The sequence below is a fragment of the Rosa chinensis genome, chromosome 1, assembly GCF_002994745.2.
Source record: "Rosa chinensis cultivar Old Blush chromosome 1, RchiOBHm-V2, whole genome shotgun sequence".
NCBI lineage: Eukaryota > Viridiplantae > Streptophyta > Magnoliopsida > Rosales > Rosaceae > Rosa > Rosa chinensis.
In genome coordinates, this window is record NC_037088.1 from 9,827,058 (window position 1) to 9,843,850 (window position 16,793).

A 16,793-nucleotide genomic window follows, 5' to 3' on the forward strand; every position below is an offset into this window, starting at 1 on the left:
TCCATATCCACCTCTCAAAATCCAAACCCATAATATTCATACTCCTCAACCTCCATCACCACCACCCATTACTCCATCACTACCACTCAAAGTTGGCCAAAGGAGTATTATATCTTCATCACCATTCCATTCATCATCACCATCAAGAAGCTTATCATCCATCCATTCCACCATCAAGGAGCATTGAAGGAGGAAAACAAATGAGGAGCTAGCCATTGATTTGTCAAGCTTCAACTAGTTCATTTTTTCCTTAACTCTTTAATTTACCTTGATGTACTTTATAGATTTGATGCTAATTAGTATGATTATGAGTGAGTAATTACTTTGTTGGGGCTAGGGTTGAAAGCCCTAGCCAAACTTGTATGAATTGTTATTTTAATTTACATTTGATGTTATTTATGATTTTCATCTTCATATGCTAATTCAAGAAGTGAATGCATCATTCAAACTTAACTACTTTGAATGTGTTGTATTTGTCATCTCATGAAAAAATTTTTAGAGAGTAGTTAACCTTGAGCATTGATAGCATGATAGCATCCTCTATGTGCATATGAAGGTTGTGAGTTAAAATCACCTAGATCTAGGATTGGTTTGCTTGCATGATTATCTAAACTCAAGCTTTATGCATCTAGGAACAATGAATTGAGACTTAACTGGTAATATGATTTGTTCTTAGGTAGTTAATTCTAGACTTATCCGGTTGGAATTGATACTATTAAAGGAGTTTAAGCCTTTGTAGTCTTATCCAGATGCAAAGAGGGTAATTGGAAAATTAGAATAGCATCACTTGTATTTGAACTTCATTACTTGCAAAAGAGGTTAGTGGTAGACAATACAACCCCTAACTTCATCCAATATATTACTAGTTTAGTTTAGAGTAGTTTAAGTTACATTTGAGCATTTATTTTAATTTGGTTCACAACTCTATCCAACAAACAATATCACTACCACCACAATGCACATACTCACCATGAGCCTAGATTTCTTGTGAATTTAGGTTTGTGATTGTACATTTGCATATTCTAGCTCTCTTTACGTTAACACTCTAGCTAGTGAAAGAAATCCAATCCTCGTGGGTTTGACAACCTTTCTTAAATCCCTATACTATTACTTGTACCTCTTATACTTAAGGGTGGCTATTTGGCTAACATACCGTATGGACCATTTATATATATATATATATATATATATATATATGCCTTGTTGCCTCCAGTTTGTTAGGTGTGAGAGATTGAGACAATTAACCTAACTGAATTGGGGTTTTGGGTAGAGAGTTTTATTTCTAAACTTTAATTGTATTCTCTCCAATTTGATTATAGTGGAATTTCTCGCTAGCTCCGAAAGTGTTCATAACTCAATCACATTGATTGAGTGAACCACTATAAATCCTTATGTTCTTGTGTTTGTTTTGTTTTGTTTTTCGTTGTTTGGTTGCTCATCTGGTTCTATATCAATATTGTGTTTGTTACGCTTCCGCACAACAAAATGGTAATTGGGAGTTGATTCATTGATTGGAAACCATAGGTGACGAGAAAAAGAAAGGGATTGAGTCTTTAGGTTCTTCACGTTTGTCGACTACCAGGCCATCAATTGGTAATGCCAAATTTGAAGTTGAAAATTTAATGGCACCAACAATTTTGGCATGTGGCAGTGTGAGGTGATGGATGTCTTGTTTCAACAAGAATTGGATGTAGCTCTAGAAGATATACCTATAGATATAGATGATGTAGAGTGGGCGAGAATTAACAAGTGGCTTGTGGTTCTATCAGAGTGTGCCTTGCTAAAGATTGAGGGGAAAATGCCCATGGAGGTATGGTCTGGTAAATCTACTACTGATTATCACTATTTACATATTTTTGGTTATCACTATTTATTTTCATGTTAGGAAAAGCAAGCTTGATCCAAGGGCCAAGAAAGCTATATTCTTGGGATTTAATGTGGGTGTTAAGGGATTCAGGCTTTTGGTGTCCAAATGTGAAGAAAGTTGTTATAAGCAGAGATGTGACTTTTGATGAGGCTATATGGTTGATCAGAACAAGCAGAAATGCTCTTGAGAATGACCACATGGAGTTTGTAGTAGGTGGAGTTAAAGAAAAAAATTGTTGAAACTCCAATTGATCCAGTGAGTCCTATAGCTGATTAAGATGATTCAAATATTGAGGACATGCTTGTTGAAGTAGAGGCTCCAACACAAGAGCCTACACAGCAAGATAGACCAATTGCAACTACAAAGGGGAGGAATGCTCTAAAGCCAGCTTGGCTTAATGATATGGTGACTTATACACACACATACGTGGGTGTATGTGTGTCTTGTTGTTGCCAGTTTGTTAGTGTGAGAGATTGGGACAATTAACCTAATTAATTGTATTGGGGTTTTGGGTAGAGAGTTTTATTTCTCTACTCTAATTGCAATGTTCTAAAACTCTGCCGCCTAGGCACTAGGTGGTGCCTCTCCGCCTCGACTAATGAAGAATCGGTGACTTTGAGAGTTTGGATTTTGGGCAGGCGCCCAGGCAGCCTAGGCGATAGGCACTGTGCTGGATGTTTTCTTATTTATTTTTATTTATATATATAAATATATATTTGTATGCTTATTGCTTAACATTCTCTATCTCTTTATTTTGATCTCTAAGGACTCTTTTGAAATTTGAATATTCTAGATGCAATTTTATTACTCTTTTAGTCTTTATATATTTTTCATTATATAAATAAAAGTTACAAAATTAAAAAATACAAAACTGCCTACACGCCTGGGCGCTAGTCCCATGGCCACCGCCCAACTAGCGTCTAGCGATTTTTCAAACCTTGTCTAATTATATTATTTCCAATTTGCCCTTCAAAAAAAAAATTATTTCTAATTTGATTATAGTGGAATTTCTCGCCGGCTCCGAAAGTGGACGTAACTCAATCACTTTGACATAGTGAACCACTATAAATCCTTGTGTTCTTATGTTTTGCTTTCTTTTTCGTTGTTTGGTTGCTCATCTAGTTCCATATTTATATTGTGTTTGTTACACTTCCGCACAACAGATTGAATATCTATATCTACTTTAGCAAGGAAACATATTAAGGTATGAGTAGTATGGAGGAAGGAGACTTACGAATAACTCTTGTAAACCCAGCCAGAAAGATTGGCGACCTCAGTCAAAGCAGCTCTCCATGCATTTAGTCTGTCCTCATTCTTCCCATAAACTTCTTCATGTTCCCTTACTTCTACTTGGGGTTCCCATTTGAGCTCAAAATTTCCCTTTGGTGCCGCACATAAGAAGGATCGACCCTGTAGAAGACGGGCAGGAGTTGTTGGCCCATCTCTTTCATGCATTGAATAATCTTGACGAGTTCATCCAAACACCATGACGAAGAAGCATAGCTCCGTGAGAGAATGACAATCGCAAATCTAGACTCCTCAATTGCAGCTAAAAGTTCAGGCCTTAGGGATTTTCCTTTCCCAAGCTCTGGGTCATCCCGAAAGGTGAGAATTCCTTTCTGATTTAGTGCAGAATACAGATGATAGGTAAAAGTATTGCGCGTATCTGCCCCCCTGAAACTTAGAAACACATCGTATCTCCATCGACGACGAGAAGAGGTTGACGACATCTCCTTGGTAGTATAGCCGCCTGTTGTTGACGGGAATACACTGTTTCTGGTCAATGGTCGGACTTGATTCCACTTTCAAGCTAAAACATTCTACTTTGAATATATCTTTCTGACCATTTTATATTTCCATCTCATTTGGAACCAACCAAAATGAGAATTTTGACAGAACGGCCGCATCAAGGGGTCCAACCAAATTGAGCATTGTTGCAGCAGATACTTTTGATGACATTGGTTTTATCCCTGAAAACAACAAACCATGAACTATAAAATACCGAGTTATATATCAATTGCACTGTTGAAAAGTCCCATTGAATCCAGGCTAAGACAACTCTAATTCAACAACAGCCGCACTTGATTTGTCTCTTCATCACCAAGAATTATTATTGCTGAGTCTATGTTTTACAATATAAATGGATAAAAAAACAGAGTAGTGTAATGTATGCAAGTCCACAAACAAAGCCAGAAAGACAAGTTTGTCAAACCATAGCTTCATTTCGGAACTTTGTCCCCATTATTCAAATTAACTTCTTCATGCTCGGTAAACTCCTGCAAAAATTACCCTATTTCTTGTGCCTTATAAAGTTCTTCCGAATGACGGATGGCTGCAGCTGATAAAAGACTGGAAGGACAACTTACCCCATGTCTGGTCTGCATTGCATAGTTGTCAAAATCTCATCCAAGGACCATGATGAAGAAGCATAGTTTGAAAAAAAGAATAACAAGGGCAACTTTTGAATCCCCTATAGCATTTAGAAGTTCTGCAGAAATGGATTTTCCCTTCTGAAGCCTTTTGTCATCTGTAAAAGTGACAATTCCATTCTGATCTAACGCAGCATATAGATGTCTCACAAAGTTGTTGCGAGTGTCTTCCCATCTAAAACATAGAAATACTTCAGATTTGCATGGAATACAATGAGAAGATGATGACGATGATGGCACTGTTGAATCCAGTGCCGTTCAGCAGCCACAATGCATGTAACGCTGCCCATGTAGCTCAGCGGCTTGCCTATGAGGCAAACCTTTGTTTCAGTAGTCTTGGATCGTCCGTCCTTCCGTCATATGCCTTCCAAATATTTGAAATACATATATGAATGTGCTGCTGTGCTGCTCTGCTTTTGGATGTGTACATTAGTAGACCCACTGAATTTCACTTTAGTTTTACTCATTCACTCCACTCGATACTCTGTTTTGGTTTTAGTCAACAGTAAATAACAGTATACAAAGTAAACAATCTATGCTTTGGGAGAATTCCACAAATGGTCACTCAACTATGACTCATTCGACACTTTGGTTACTTAAGTTTCAAATATATCACTTTGGTCGCTCAACTATTACACTGTCAATCACTTAAGTCACCCAAAGATTATTTTTTATAATTTTTTTTAATGAAAAAAATTAACAAAATTGTTGTATAGGAGAATAGAATTGTGTGTTTATTATTGATAATAGGAGCCCTTATATAGGGAGTTACAAGGTATACAAAAGGTAAGAGAATCCGAATACAATTGAATACCTATAACACTTTCCTATTACAATCCTAAACCCTAGTTTGTAGAGGCACACTATGTCGACATCCTTCAACACTCCCCCTTGTGCCGCTTAAACTTGGTGATGACGCTTTGATCGTTGCCTCGTTAAAAACCTTGCCAGGTAACAAAAACCCTGTGGGACAAAAATAACCCTGGTCGAAGGACAAAAAGAGCACAACACGTCCTTCACTCTTCGAGATCAAACATGTAGACATCATGCCTCCCCCTGATGTCAATATCTCCCCCTGATTGCTACAATCATGGGAGTTCGGATAACTTTCTCAATCCGATGCTCTTCACATGTTTCTCGAAGGTGGATTTAGGCAACGACTTAGTAAATAAGTCTGCTACATTATCCTCTGATCGGATCTGGTTCACTTCAATATTTAGAAGTGCCTGTTATTGCTGATTGTAAAAGAACTTTGGCGATACATGCTTGCTGTTGTCACCCTTGATGAAACCTAATTTCATTTGCTTAATACAAGCTGCATTATCTTCATAAATGCATGTAGGTTCATCTGTGGTAGACTTCAAACCACAAGTTCCTCGTATGTGTCTAACTACAGACCTTAGCCATATGCATTCTCGCACGGCTTCATGTAGAGCAATAATCTCTACATGATTTGAGGAAGCAGCAATAAGGGTCTGCTTTGTAGACCTCCAAGATATCACAGTGCTTCCCATGGTAAAGACATAACCCATTTGGGAGCGACCTTTGTGAGGGTCAGAAAGATACCCTGCATCAGCAAAACCCATCAAGACATAGTTGTTATTTTGATGGAGGGGAGGAGGAGCACGGAAGGTGACGTTTTTCCTTATGGAGTTCGGTCTCACACTTCCATTATTTTTCTTCTTTCTGTAGGGATAAAACAAGCCCATATCAATCATACCTCTCAGGTATCGAAAGATTGTCTTTATGCCAATCCAATGGCGGCGTGTTGGCGCAGAACTATGTCGAGCTAACAAGTTTACTGCGAATGAGATGTCCTGTCTTGTGTATTGAGCTAAGTACAACAATGCGCCTATTGCACTTAGATAGGGCACTTCAGCCTCTAATAAGTTTTCGTCCTCATCCCTTAGACAAAACGGATCTTTTTCAGGTTCAAGACTATGACCGATCATGGGACTACTCACAGGCTTTACTTTATCTTCATTAAAGCGCCTTAATAATTTTGAGTATACGCTGACTGGTGGATCATAATCCCATCACTACGGTGCTCGATTTCCAGTCCGAGACAAAACCGTGTTTTCTCAAGATCTTTCATCTCAAATTCAGATTTCAAGTACTTAGCAGTTTCCTTTAACTCATCTAGAGTTCCAATTAGGTTCATGTCATCGACATAAACTGCTATAATTGCAAATCCGGAACTTGTCCTCTTTATAAACACGCATGGGCATATTTCATCATTGACATATCCCTTCCCAATCAAGTAGTCACTTAGACGGTTATACCACATCCGTCCGGATTGTTTCAATCCATATAGTGAGCGTCTCAATCTTATTGAAAGTGCGCTCCATGGTTTAGAGCCACTTGATTTGGGTATCTGAAGTCCATCTGGAACCTTCATATATATCTCTGAATCTAGATCCCCATAGAGATATGCTATAACCACATCCATAAGCTGCATGTCAAGTTTTTTGGAAACTACCAAACTGACAAGGTAGCGGAACATTATAACGTCTATTACGGGAGAGTATGTCTCCTCGTAGTCGATTCCAAGGAGTTATGAGAAACCTTGCGCCACAAGGCGGGCTTTATATCTAAAAACCTCATTTTTCTCATTACGCTTTCTAACAAAAACTCATTTATGGCCAACAGGCTTTATACTTGGGGGTGTCAGCGTTATAGGCCCAAATACCTGTCTCTTTGTTAGTGAATCCAATTCAACCTGGATCGCATTTTTCCATTTAGGCCAGTCTGCTCTTCATTGACATTCTTCAACGGAGTGAGGTTCGATATCATCATGTTCTATAATTCCTTGAGCGATAGAATATGCAAACACGTCATCAAGGATAATAGAGTCTCGACTCAACGTCTCATGTACACTAGTGTAATTCATGGAGATCTCTCTATTCTCTGGAATTGGTTCTGACATTGGAGCGTCCCCCAATGATGTCTCTTGGACATAACCATAATCCGGAATATCTTCATGAGACGGGTTATTTATGTCAATGATTAATGGATCTCTTTGTGCCAAACTCGCTTTCTTTCTCAGGCGAGAATCCATCGAACCTTTGGGCCTCCCACGTTTCCTTGCTGGGAGCCCGGCCTGAGCCACATTGCCATCACCATTAGTGGTGGCAGCGCCATGCTCAATACCCCTAGAGGTGGCGCCATGTCCACTATTTTTAGGGACATCAATCCTTGCAGGCACGTTTGCAGCAGGTATATGTGATCTTGTCACTTTAGCGATATCAGAAAACGCGTCAGGCATAGAGTCTGCTACGTTCTGAAGATCGAGAATTCTCCGCACTTCAATTTCTAACTGTGCGGTTCGGGGATCAAGATGAGACAAAGTGGGGACAGACCACGACAATTCCTGTCGTTCCTGTTGAACATTATTGTTCTTATCTCCCCCTAACGACAGGAAGATTGTCTCATTAAAGTGACAATCCGCAAATCTTGCGGTAAATTGATCGCCTGTCAAGGGTTCCAAATAGCAGATAATGGTTGGAGAGTCATATCCAACATAAATGCCCAATCGTCTTTGAGGACCCATTTTGGTGGGCTGTGGCGGCGCAATTGGCACATAAACTGCACACCCAAATATGCGTAAGTGTGAGACATTAAGCTCATACCCAGTAACCATCTGGGATGCAGAAAAAGGTTGAGTGGCAATAGGCCTCAGACGAATAAGCACAGCTGTATGCAATATTGCATAGCCCCATGCAGAAACAGGGAGATTGGTGCGCATAACCAATGCTCTAGCAACCATTTGAAGTCTTTTAATGGTGGCTTCTGCGAGACCAATTTGGGTGTGAATGTGAGGAACAGGGTGTTCAACCTCAATCCCAATGGACATACAATAGTCATCAAAAGTTTTTGATGTAAACTCTCCAGCATTGTCAAGACGAATTGACTTAATGGGATGATCAGGGTGGTGAGCCCTTAACTTAATGATTTGTGCGAGGAGTTTAGCAAATGCAGCATTTCTGGTGGACAAAAGCATGAGATGTGACCAACGTGTCGATGCATCAACCAACACCTTAAAATATCTAAATGGTCCGCAAGTTGGTTGGATAGGTCCACAAATATCACCTTGGATTCGTTGCAAGAATGGAATATTTTGTTTAGTGTCCTTTGCATAGGATGGTCTCGATCCTAATTTTGCTAAAGAGCAGGCTTTGCAAAACGAAAGATGGGCTTTAGAAGCAACCATGGAAGAATCCGATTGAGCCACGAAGTCACAATTGACTTTAGAAGTAGAGAAAGGAACCAAGGAGGCATTAGTGGTGTCAATACCACTGTTGGGCCGCAGGGGGTAGGCGGCTCTGGCCCTACCTTGGACCGAATTTTTGTTCTGACTTCTTTTCGTTTTGAAAAATGGATGTCCGCGTAAAGTCTTTAGTATACGGATCATCATATCACGACCTGGGTGTCCCAGACGATCATGCCAAAGCCTATATATGTCAGAATCACATAAGTCATCTCTCATGATATGGTTGGATTCAATGACTCAAATAGTGGTTGCATACAACCCACTAAAGCGACACATAAGTTTCTCCAATACTCGTTTATGTCCGTAGTCATTAGAGGTGATGCAAAGGAACTCTTGTCCATTCTCACAATGTGTTTCCACATGAAAACCATTGGCTCTTATATCTTTAAAACTCAATAGGGTCCTTCTAGCCCTAGGAGCAAATAGAGTTTCGGTGACATTAATACTTGTGCCATTTGGCAACATAAATTGAGCTGGTCCTCGACCATGAATCAATTGTGATGGTCCAACCATCGTAGTCACAGAAGATTGACTAGGTGTCATGCATAGAAATAGTTGCCTATGTCGCAATATAGTATGTGTGGTGCCACTATCAACAAGGCATTCCAACTCTCCAGGAAACATACTGAAAAATAATAAAGTTCAAAATTAAAAACATGTCCATGACATTGAATAATACGATACTTTATTAATAAATGTAACCAATGATTACATCAAATGGTCCAAAAAGGTCTAATCCAAAATAAAGAAAATCAAACTGAGACACATTGTAGTCACTCTATTCGTTTGGCAACTCCAATCATATATGACCAGGAAAGTGGAGAGAGAGGTTGGTGGAGCGAGGCTCGCTTAAGTACCAATTATCTCAATGACTTTCCTAGACATCATATTTTATTGGGTACGCCACATAAGAAAGAATTAATACAATTGTCATTTATTGACTATTACATGATTCTTGAAAAATAAAGAGGACTATTTCTAACCAAAGTCTGCAGCATCCTTGTGCACTTCATCTTCAGCTTTGAAGTCCTCTATGGTGAGATTAATGTCTCCACCATTTTCTTCTTCTTCTTCTTCTTCTGCAAGGTACACTTCTTGCTCCCTCAGGTCCCTGTATGCCCTGTATCTTGAAGCTAGTTGCTCGCTTGCCTTTCATTGCTTGAACCAATGCTCACTAGATCCACATCGATGACACATATCATTGTGGTTGCCTCCCTTCAATTGAGGTGCACGTTGTGGGCGTTTCCTAGGAGGATTGGCGCCTCCACCACGACCCATGGCTCCACCACCACTAGCTATGGCTCCATTACCACGGATAGAGTTGCCACAACCCCCTCTCCCACATGTGGTGTTGCCACCACATGTATCCGCTCCAAACTTGCGGTTTCCTTCCTGATTAGGGCGGTTATATGGACGCATACGTCCCTCATGTCCCTTATTCCTAGGGTTCCGCTCCTTGGGCCCTCTTTTGGGTGCATTATAATTCGCCTCATGAACGCTCTTAGTTCCAATGGGCCTTGAATTATAATTCCTCACGAGTATGTTATCATGTTTCTCAGCTACAGATATGATATTGATAAGCTGATGAAACCTCGTGATCCATCTAGCATTGACTTCAGTACGGTATTGCTTTGATACCACAATGGCTGAAACGGGGAAGGTGGAGAGAGTCTTCTCAATTAGCTCTTGCTCTGTGACAGGTTGTCCACAGAATCTCAACATGGATTGTAAGCGAAGAGCCTCTGAATTATATTCAGCAACAGACTTGAAGTCAGCAAAGCGCAGATTGTTCCATTGAACCTTCAAGTCAGGGAGGAGGGAATCTTGGACATTAACAAAGCGCTCTTCTAGCGCTACCCATAGCTCTCTTGCATCCTTGATCGACATATACTCCAATCTGAGTGCCTTGTCCATATGGCGTCGCATCAAGATAACTGCTTGAGCATGCTTTGTAGATGTTCGGATGAACACAAGATCCGGGTTAGGTGCCTAGATTATGGGTAATATTCCCTTGGAAGTGAGATGGTTCTCAACATCGGTTACCCAACTGTGGTAATCCGAGCCTGTTGAGTCAAGCATGGGAAAGTCGAGCCTAGGTTCATTCGACATCCTGAAAATAAGAAGAGAAAATATATTAGTTTCGGAGTTAAACTTCCACGAAAACTAAAATAATGATATTTCCGAGCTATGCTACCAAGAAATCAATTTCCAAGAATCTCTTTTGGATTAGACCAAACAATAATGTTTTAATATGGTCACAATTTGATGCTTACGGACGCTCTTAGTCCAAGCATTGTGAACGCTCTTAGTTCACACGAACACTCTTAGTTCGTTTAATTATGAACACTCTTAGTTCATACGAACACTCTTAGTTCGTTAAGCGTGAATCCCCACAATTCCGCTTTGTTAAATATCAAAATCATTTGGCAACTTATATTCCAATATTTGCAGAAAATAAAAGGAATTTAAATACAAGAAAGCAGCAACCTTAATTATAAAAACTTACGTGATTGTTCTTGGCTTGAGGACACGCGCGTGTTGGAGCAGGCGTGTTGTTTTTTTCTGTGGGCTGTCTGTTCTTTGGGCTTTCCTCTCTTTAATTAACTTAATTTCTTCTTCAACTTGGTAGATTCTTCTCTGAACTTGGTAGATAATATCTCAATAATGAGGAGTCTTTCTACTAAGTCTTGATCTAAAATGTTTTAGTGATGTTAACTTTTCTTTTTCTTCTCGTAACTCTTTACTAGTGTCTTTGAAAGCAGAAAGCAACTCAACTCTACTAAAGATAGAAATTAGGGCTTTTTATGGGCTTTTTTTTTTATTTTTTTTTTTATTTGACTACTTTGTGTTAGTAATAAATCCCTACTCTATACCAGTAGGGCGGGTTGGGCTTTTTGCCTTGGTGTGCACTTTCAGTGCCTTGTCAGCCCTAGAGAGGAGGCAAGACTTTATCAGATGGGCGCAACCTCCTAGTGGCAAGATGAAACAAAGTGTCGTTAGAAGTTCTGGTCGACAGCATAGTGGTAAAGCAAATTTTATTGTCTTATGGCTTTATATGAGCTTTATCTTTCCGGTATGTCACTATTGTGAAGCAAATAAAGTTGCCTAGTTATCTGGTATGCCAACCCTTGCTAGTTGGTGCATGTTTGAATACATAAGATTAGCGGGAGTTCCTGTTATTATCTCTCGTTACTAATTGTTTGGGGTTTAGACTTTATGTCTCCCCCTTTGTATTCAGCAGTTTCATTAATGAAGGCTTGAGGGCAGCTGCTGCATGCACCAACCGTTATTTAAAAAAAAAAAAAAGAGATAGAAATTATGAATAGGGCTGGGCTTGTATATCAATTTGCTGGGCCCGGTATCGGGCAAGAAAATTTCTGGCGGGGCCCAAAATGTGTTTTTTATAAGCTAGGCCCGAAGTAAGCCTGTACCGTAATTTTTCGGGCCGGTTTTCCCTGCTTACTGGCCCAAATAGGCATTAAAAAATAATTAATTAATTAAAAAAAATGTTGTGCACCAAAAACAAACTGATCGATCTTCTTCAAGATCTGTACCCCCAACATGCAAAACCCTCCATCCCATTCGTCTCCTCCTCTACAACCTCACATCCACTAGACCCATACCCAAATCCACCTCCATCCCCAGGAAATTGGACCAAGTCTGCGGTAATTACATGGAAATAAAGAAGAAGATGCAGAAAGTCCTCCAACTCCAGGATCTATTGTCAGTTGACCCGAAAGTCCACCTCCATATCGAGCAGGAAAAGTGAGTCATCACCGATGTGGGTCTCCGGCGACGCAGATCCAGTCAATTGGTGCCGGTAAAAGATGTGGAGGATCAAGATGGCGTTAGCAGAAAAAGGGGTTGTGCACTGAGGAAGAAGAAGGGGAAGAGAAAAAGGAACTGACGAAGAAGAAGAAGGAAAAAAAATTGAAGAAGAAAGAGAAAAAAGAAGACCGTGACTAAAAGAAGAGCCAATTGAGTGAATGGAGCTGGGTAAAAAAAAAAGAAAAAAGGAAATTGTTTGCACCTGTTTTTTGCACGTCGACCTACTAAGCTCTCGCTGTTGGATGAGAGAGAATTTTGGCTGAGATTAAGTAAGGGCCAAGAATGAAGTCACTCGATCATTCGGCCGAGAATGAAATTAATTGGTCATTCAGCTAAGATGAGAAAATTAGTCAAATAAGCATTAGGTCGACCAAGAATATAGAATTTAGGTCATACGGCCAAAATGAAGGTGTTGACCAAAATCAGAGTTTCTCGGTCACTCGATCGAGATTATAGTTTTTAGTCATATGATTGAGCGTTGTTCGGTCACTCGACTGAGATTAGAGTTTTAAGTATGAGATAAAAACATAGTTCAATCACTTGGCTGAGTTTTGAGATTGAGATTTTGGGTCGAACAACCCAAAAGATGATGAAAGTGGATCACACGGTTACATGGTTGGAAAATCTAAGTTCAAATGAGTGACTACGCAGATGGGCCGAGAAGGAGTTTAGATATGCTCGGCCAAGCCCAACTGACAAACATCGGCCGAGGAGTCCGTTCAAGGAAGGAATCCTCACAAGGAAATAGTTCAAATCAATTAAGGATTTCAATTGTGAAGATTCCAGATATCAGCCGAATCATAACATTTACAGATGAATCAACCCAAAAAAGGAAGATGAATCCTACTTGAATCCCACTAAGGGGGGTGTATTGTATTTGGATTTGTGCAGACTTTTTTTAAATGACAGACTTTTTGAAAAATCCACAGACTCTTTAAAAAGTTGATTAATTGTTATTGATTTTCTAAAACCATTGATTTTAGCAATAGACTTTTGTTTATTCATGAAAATCTATATATTTTATTATGAATGACTTCTACAGATTTCCTAGCATGTACAAAATATTAAAAAAAAAACAAAAACAAAACCAATGCAGCCCAAACACAAAACAAAATAATAACGCGTTACCTCTTCAATGTTCAAGTACTTTCTTATAGAAATTGACTCAAATGAATGATTGTTGCTCTGTCTAGCTAGTTTGTTCTCATTCCTAATCTCCCAACAACATAAAGATACAATATAGATAATTTGATGTTTATGATTAATTATTCTCATCAATTTTGTTTTCGCCGATTAACATATATCATAACAATATTGGTCAATGTCTTGATCTATAATCAATCAATTGAAATTCAATTGTTCAATTCAACCTTTCTTTGAACCATAATATAAACTCAAATTGATGAGAATAATTAATAAGATTGAATTTAGTATGTCATAGCAACACTGTTCAAGATTTTAGGGGTAGACCACAATATTTGGGTTTTAGGATTTCATAAATCATTTTTATTGTTATTAGAGTTCGAAGTATCACAATTAAAAAACAAAAAAAATCACATTCAACAACTACAATGAACATGTTGGGTATCAAAAAACGTTGATAGCATAAAAGATTAGAGAAAAGACAAAAAAAATCAAGAAAGAGAGACGATGAAGGACCAACTTCTTCGTGCGCAGAGAGAAGAACTTTGATATTTTTTTTTTTTTTTTGAAGATAGAATTTTGATAGACTTTTTCAAATCTTTGGTCTGGAGGCTGGAAAATTATTGGACTTTGATATGTATAGTTAACATTACAAAGTCCATGATTATCCATGATTTTCTAATTCCATAAGTATGAAAGATATTTTGAATACCTCTGTACTTTTATTCATTTTTAAAAGTCGTAATTGAATACCCCTAGATTTTGGTGGAATTCATGAAGTCTTTAAAAATCCTAATTGAATACCTCAAGACTTTCATGGACTTCTAAAAGTCTATATTGAGTACACCCAGACTTTTAAATTCCATAGATTTCTTAAAAGTTCTACTAATTCCATATACAATACACCCCCCTTAGAGAGCAAGTTAGCCTAAGTTTTGATCTGTATATATAGGAGCTTTAAACTCATTGTAAAGGGTCCTGCACCACATAAACAAATCAATATACAACTTTTACTCACAAACTTTTCTCTTGCTATCTCATAGCTACTTTGCCTTCGATTCAACTTTTACAACTTGTTTTCATTTCTAGTTTCTTAGTTTCAATTCTATTCTTTACATTCAAGCACTTTATTTTCTTGTTCATTTACTTCATATGCACTTTACTTTTCGCGCTTAGGAGTAGTTCATAAAGTAGCACTATCGTCCATTGATCTCTTTCGGCTAGTCCGGATTGGATCGATGCGATTCGTTGTTCACACACATATCATCTCACAACGTTTTGACAACCGAGTCCACTTCACCTTCGTCTTCACCGTGATTTGTGAGTACCGTCACTCGATAGATCTCTGGCTTGTCACCCGAACCTTTGACCTTTTTTTTTTCTTTGTTCTTTCCCTGAAAATAAATAGAGCTCCAGCCTTTTTCAACCTGCATATAAAACCTTTTCTCTAGTTCTATTCAGACTTGAGACTTGTTTTTGGCTTTGCCTCTGTGCTTTGGGTGAGTTTTCTGCTTGTGCCCATCAAACTTTTCTCGTTAGAATTATATATCCGCAAGATCAGCTCTATTACATTCCATTTAACTCGAGCCTCAAGAAACCAAATTTCCTATTGAAATCTTGGGCAGTCTTCATCAATGGGGTTTTCACCATTCTTCCCAAACCCTCTGTTTCCTCCTGTCAAAAACCCAAACAAGCGTAGTGCTTCACTGCTTCTCCACCACCAAGTAAGAAGCAAAAGGTAGCTGATGATGAGATAGACACAGATCAAGAAGGCATTGAGCAACTCCGCGACGTCGTTTCTGTCAGTGGAGTCAATCTTGTGGAAGAGCAAGAGCGCATGCTATTGCTTTCGGTGCCCAAGAAACGGCAAGCATTTGGAAAACTTGTGCTTCAAGAAAACCAAGAAGGGCTGGTTTTGCAGAAGATTCCCTTGCAGAAAAAGTTGGCGGGAATCATGGGGAGGTGTGGTTTGAGAATTGGTGTAGACAAAGATGTGGAGAGATGCTTGTCAATGTGTGTGGAGGAGAGAATGAGGAGGATCATATGCAATTTGATTAGACAGTCGAAGCAGTGGGTTGATTGCGAAAAATCGAGACACCACACTGTTTCTACATCTGATGTGAAGCAAGAAATTATGATTCTCAACAAGAAAGCTGGGGAAGAGTTGCTGGAAAAGGCTCAGAAGCTTAATGAAGCTAAGGTTAGCACTAACGGATTTGAGGGTGTTAATTATAAGGACAAACATGACGATGGGCACGACAAAATGAGGAGAAGTACAGCAGCAGCAAATGTTGCTGCCCTTGCTGCTCTTGGAGGACATGACATATTGGCGAAATGGCAACTTAAGGCAGATCAGCTGGCCCGGGAGAAGCGTCGAGGTAAAGATGTAAACCACAAGGCTACATCAACTGCTGGAAGAACAATGAATGGCAATGTAGAAGCGGAGAAAAGGGGCGGTGTAGAAGCTTTGGTGTCTGCAGCTGGGAGTGTTGTTGGAAAATTTGGGAGGAATTGCCGAGTTATGATGATGCCTCAAACAAAGGTAGCTGGTACTCGTAGCATATCTGTCAAGGATGTGATTGCTGTTCTCGAAAAAGAACCTCAGAGGTCCAAGTCTACTCTGATCTATTTACGAATGAACACTGCTAGCCAGTGAATAATCTAAAAGTGCTAAACACTAGTGTGATGAGAGATTCCTAGAGCTAGGGTCCTTACACTGTTACTATCAGCTCCTCTTCATTACCTGCAGAATGGCTGTTTGGAGTTCCTAGGATCAATTTCTTTACGCCAGAAAATATGTAGCAGATAATGAGCACACATATGATCTAGGCTTTTTGATCTTTCAGTAGATTGATAACAAGATTAAATAGTTTCTGGGCAAACATTAGTTCGATGATAGATGAAGTTGTTGTGTATTTCGAATACCTTTTCTTTAAACTGTTCTTGCCTTTTCTTTCCTTTCAGTTTACCATCCTGTTAATTTATATTGGAAAGCTGCAAAACATATCAACTTTGACAACTTAGACATACACCTACAAGCCTATGTGTGTAGGCGCAAACAAACTCTACTTTTCTAATTGCTATTCATAGCTTCAATTTTACCATATCAGAGAAAGAAGTACGTAATTTTGGTTGAGGGGGGATTCAGACCCAAAAAGAAGAGAACAGAGACATGATTCATACTAATGAACAAAATTTGGTAAACATGTTTGTACTTAATAGGACTCTTGTTTGGAATAGGTACATACTGGTATGG

General features: G+C 39.1%; 1 protein-coding gene across 1 annotated transcript; it reads left to right on the plus strand.

The window, feature by feature from the left end:
* The first annotated feature begins 1,660 nt into the window (after nt 1-1,660).
* Nucleotides 1,661-16,193, plus strand: LOC112200239 (transcription initiation factor TFIID subunit 4b-like). The gene is made up of 2 exons (XM_024341271.1): nt 1,661-1,810; nt 15,237-16,193. The coding sequence occupies exons 1-2, from the start codon at nt 1,661-1,663 to the stop codon at nt 16,191-16,193; spliced, it is 1,107 nt and encodes a 368-aa protein (XP_024197039.1).
* Nucleotides 16,194-16,793: the final 600 nt, after the last annotated feature.

What these genes read in the sequence shown, in the direction of transcription:
- LOC112200239 (XM_024341271.1), top strand. Translation starts at nt 1,661, where the DNA reads ATGGATGTCTTGTTTCAACAAGAATTGGATGTAGCTCTAGAAGATATA. An exon ending in AGGGGAAAATGCCCATGGAG is followed by an intron (nt 1,811 to 15,236) that starts GTATGGTCTGGT and finishes AAACAAGCGTAG; the next exon opens with TGCTTCACTGCTTCTCCACC.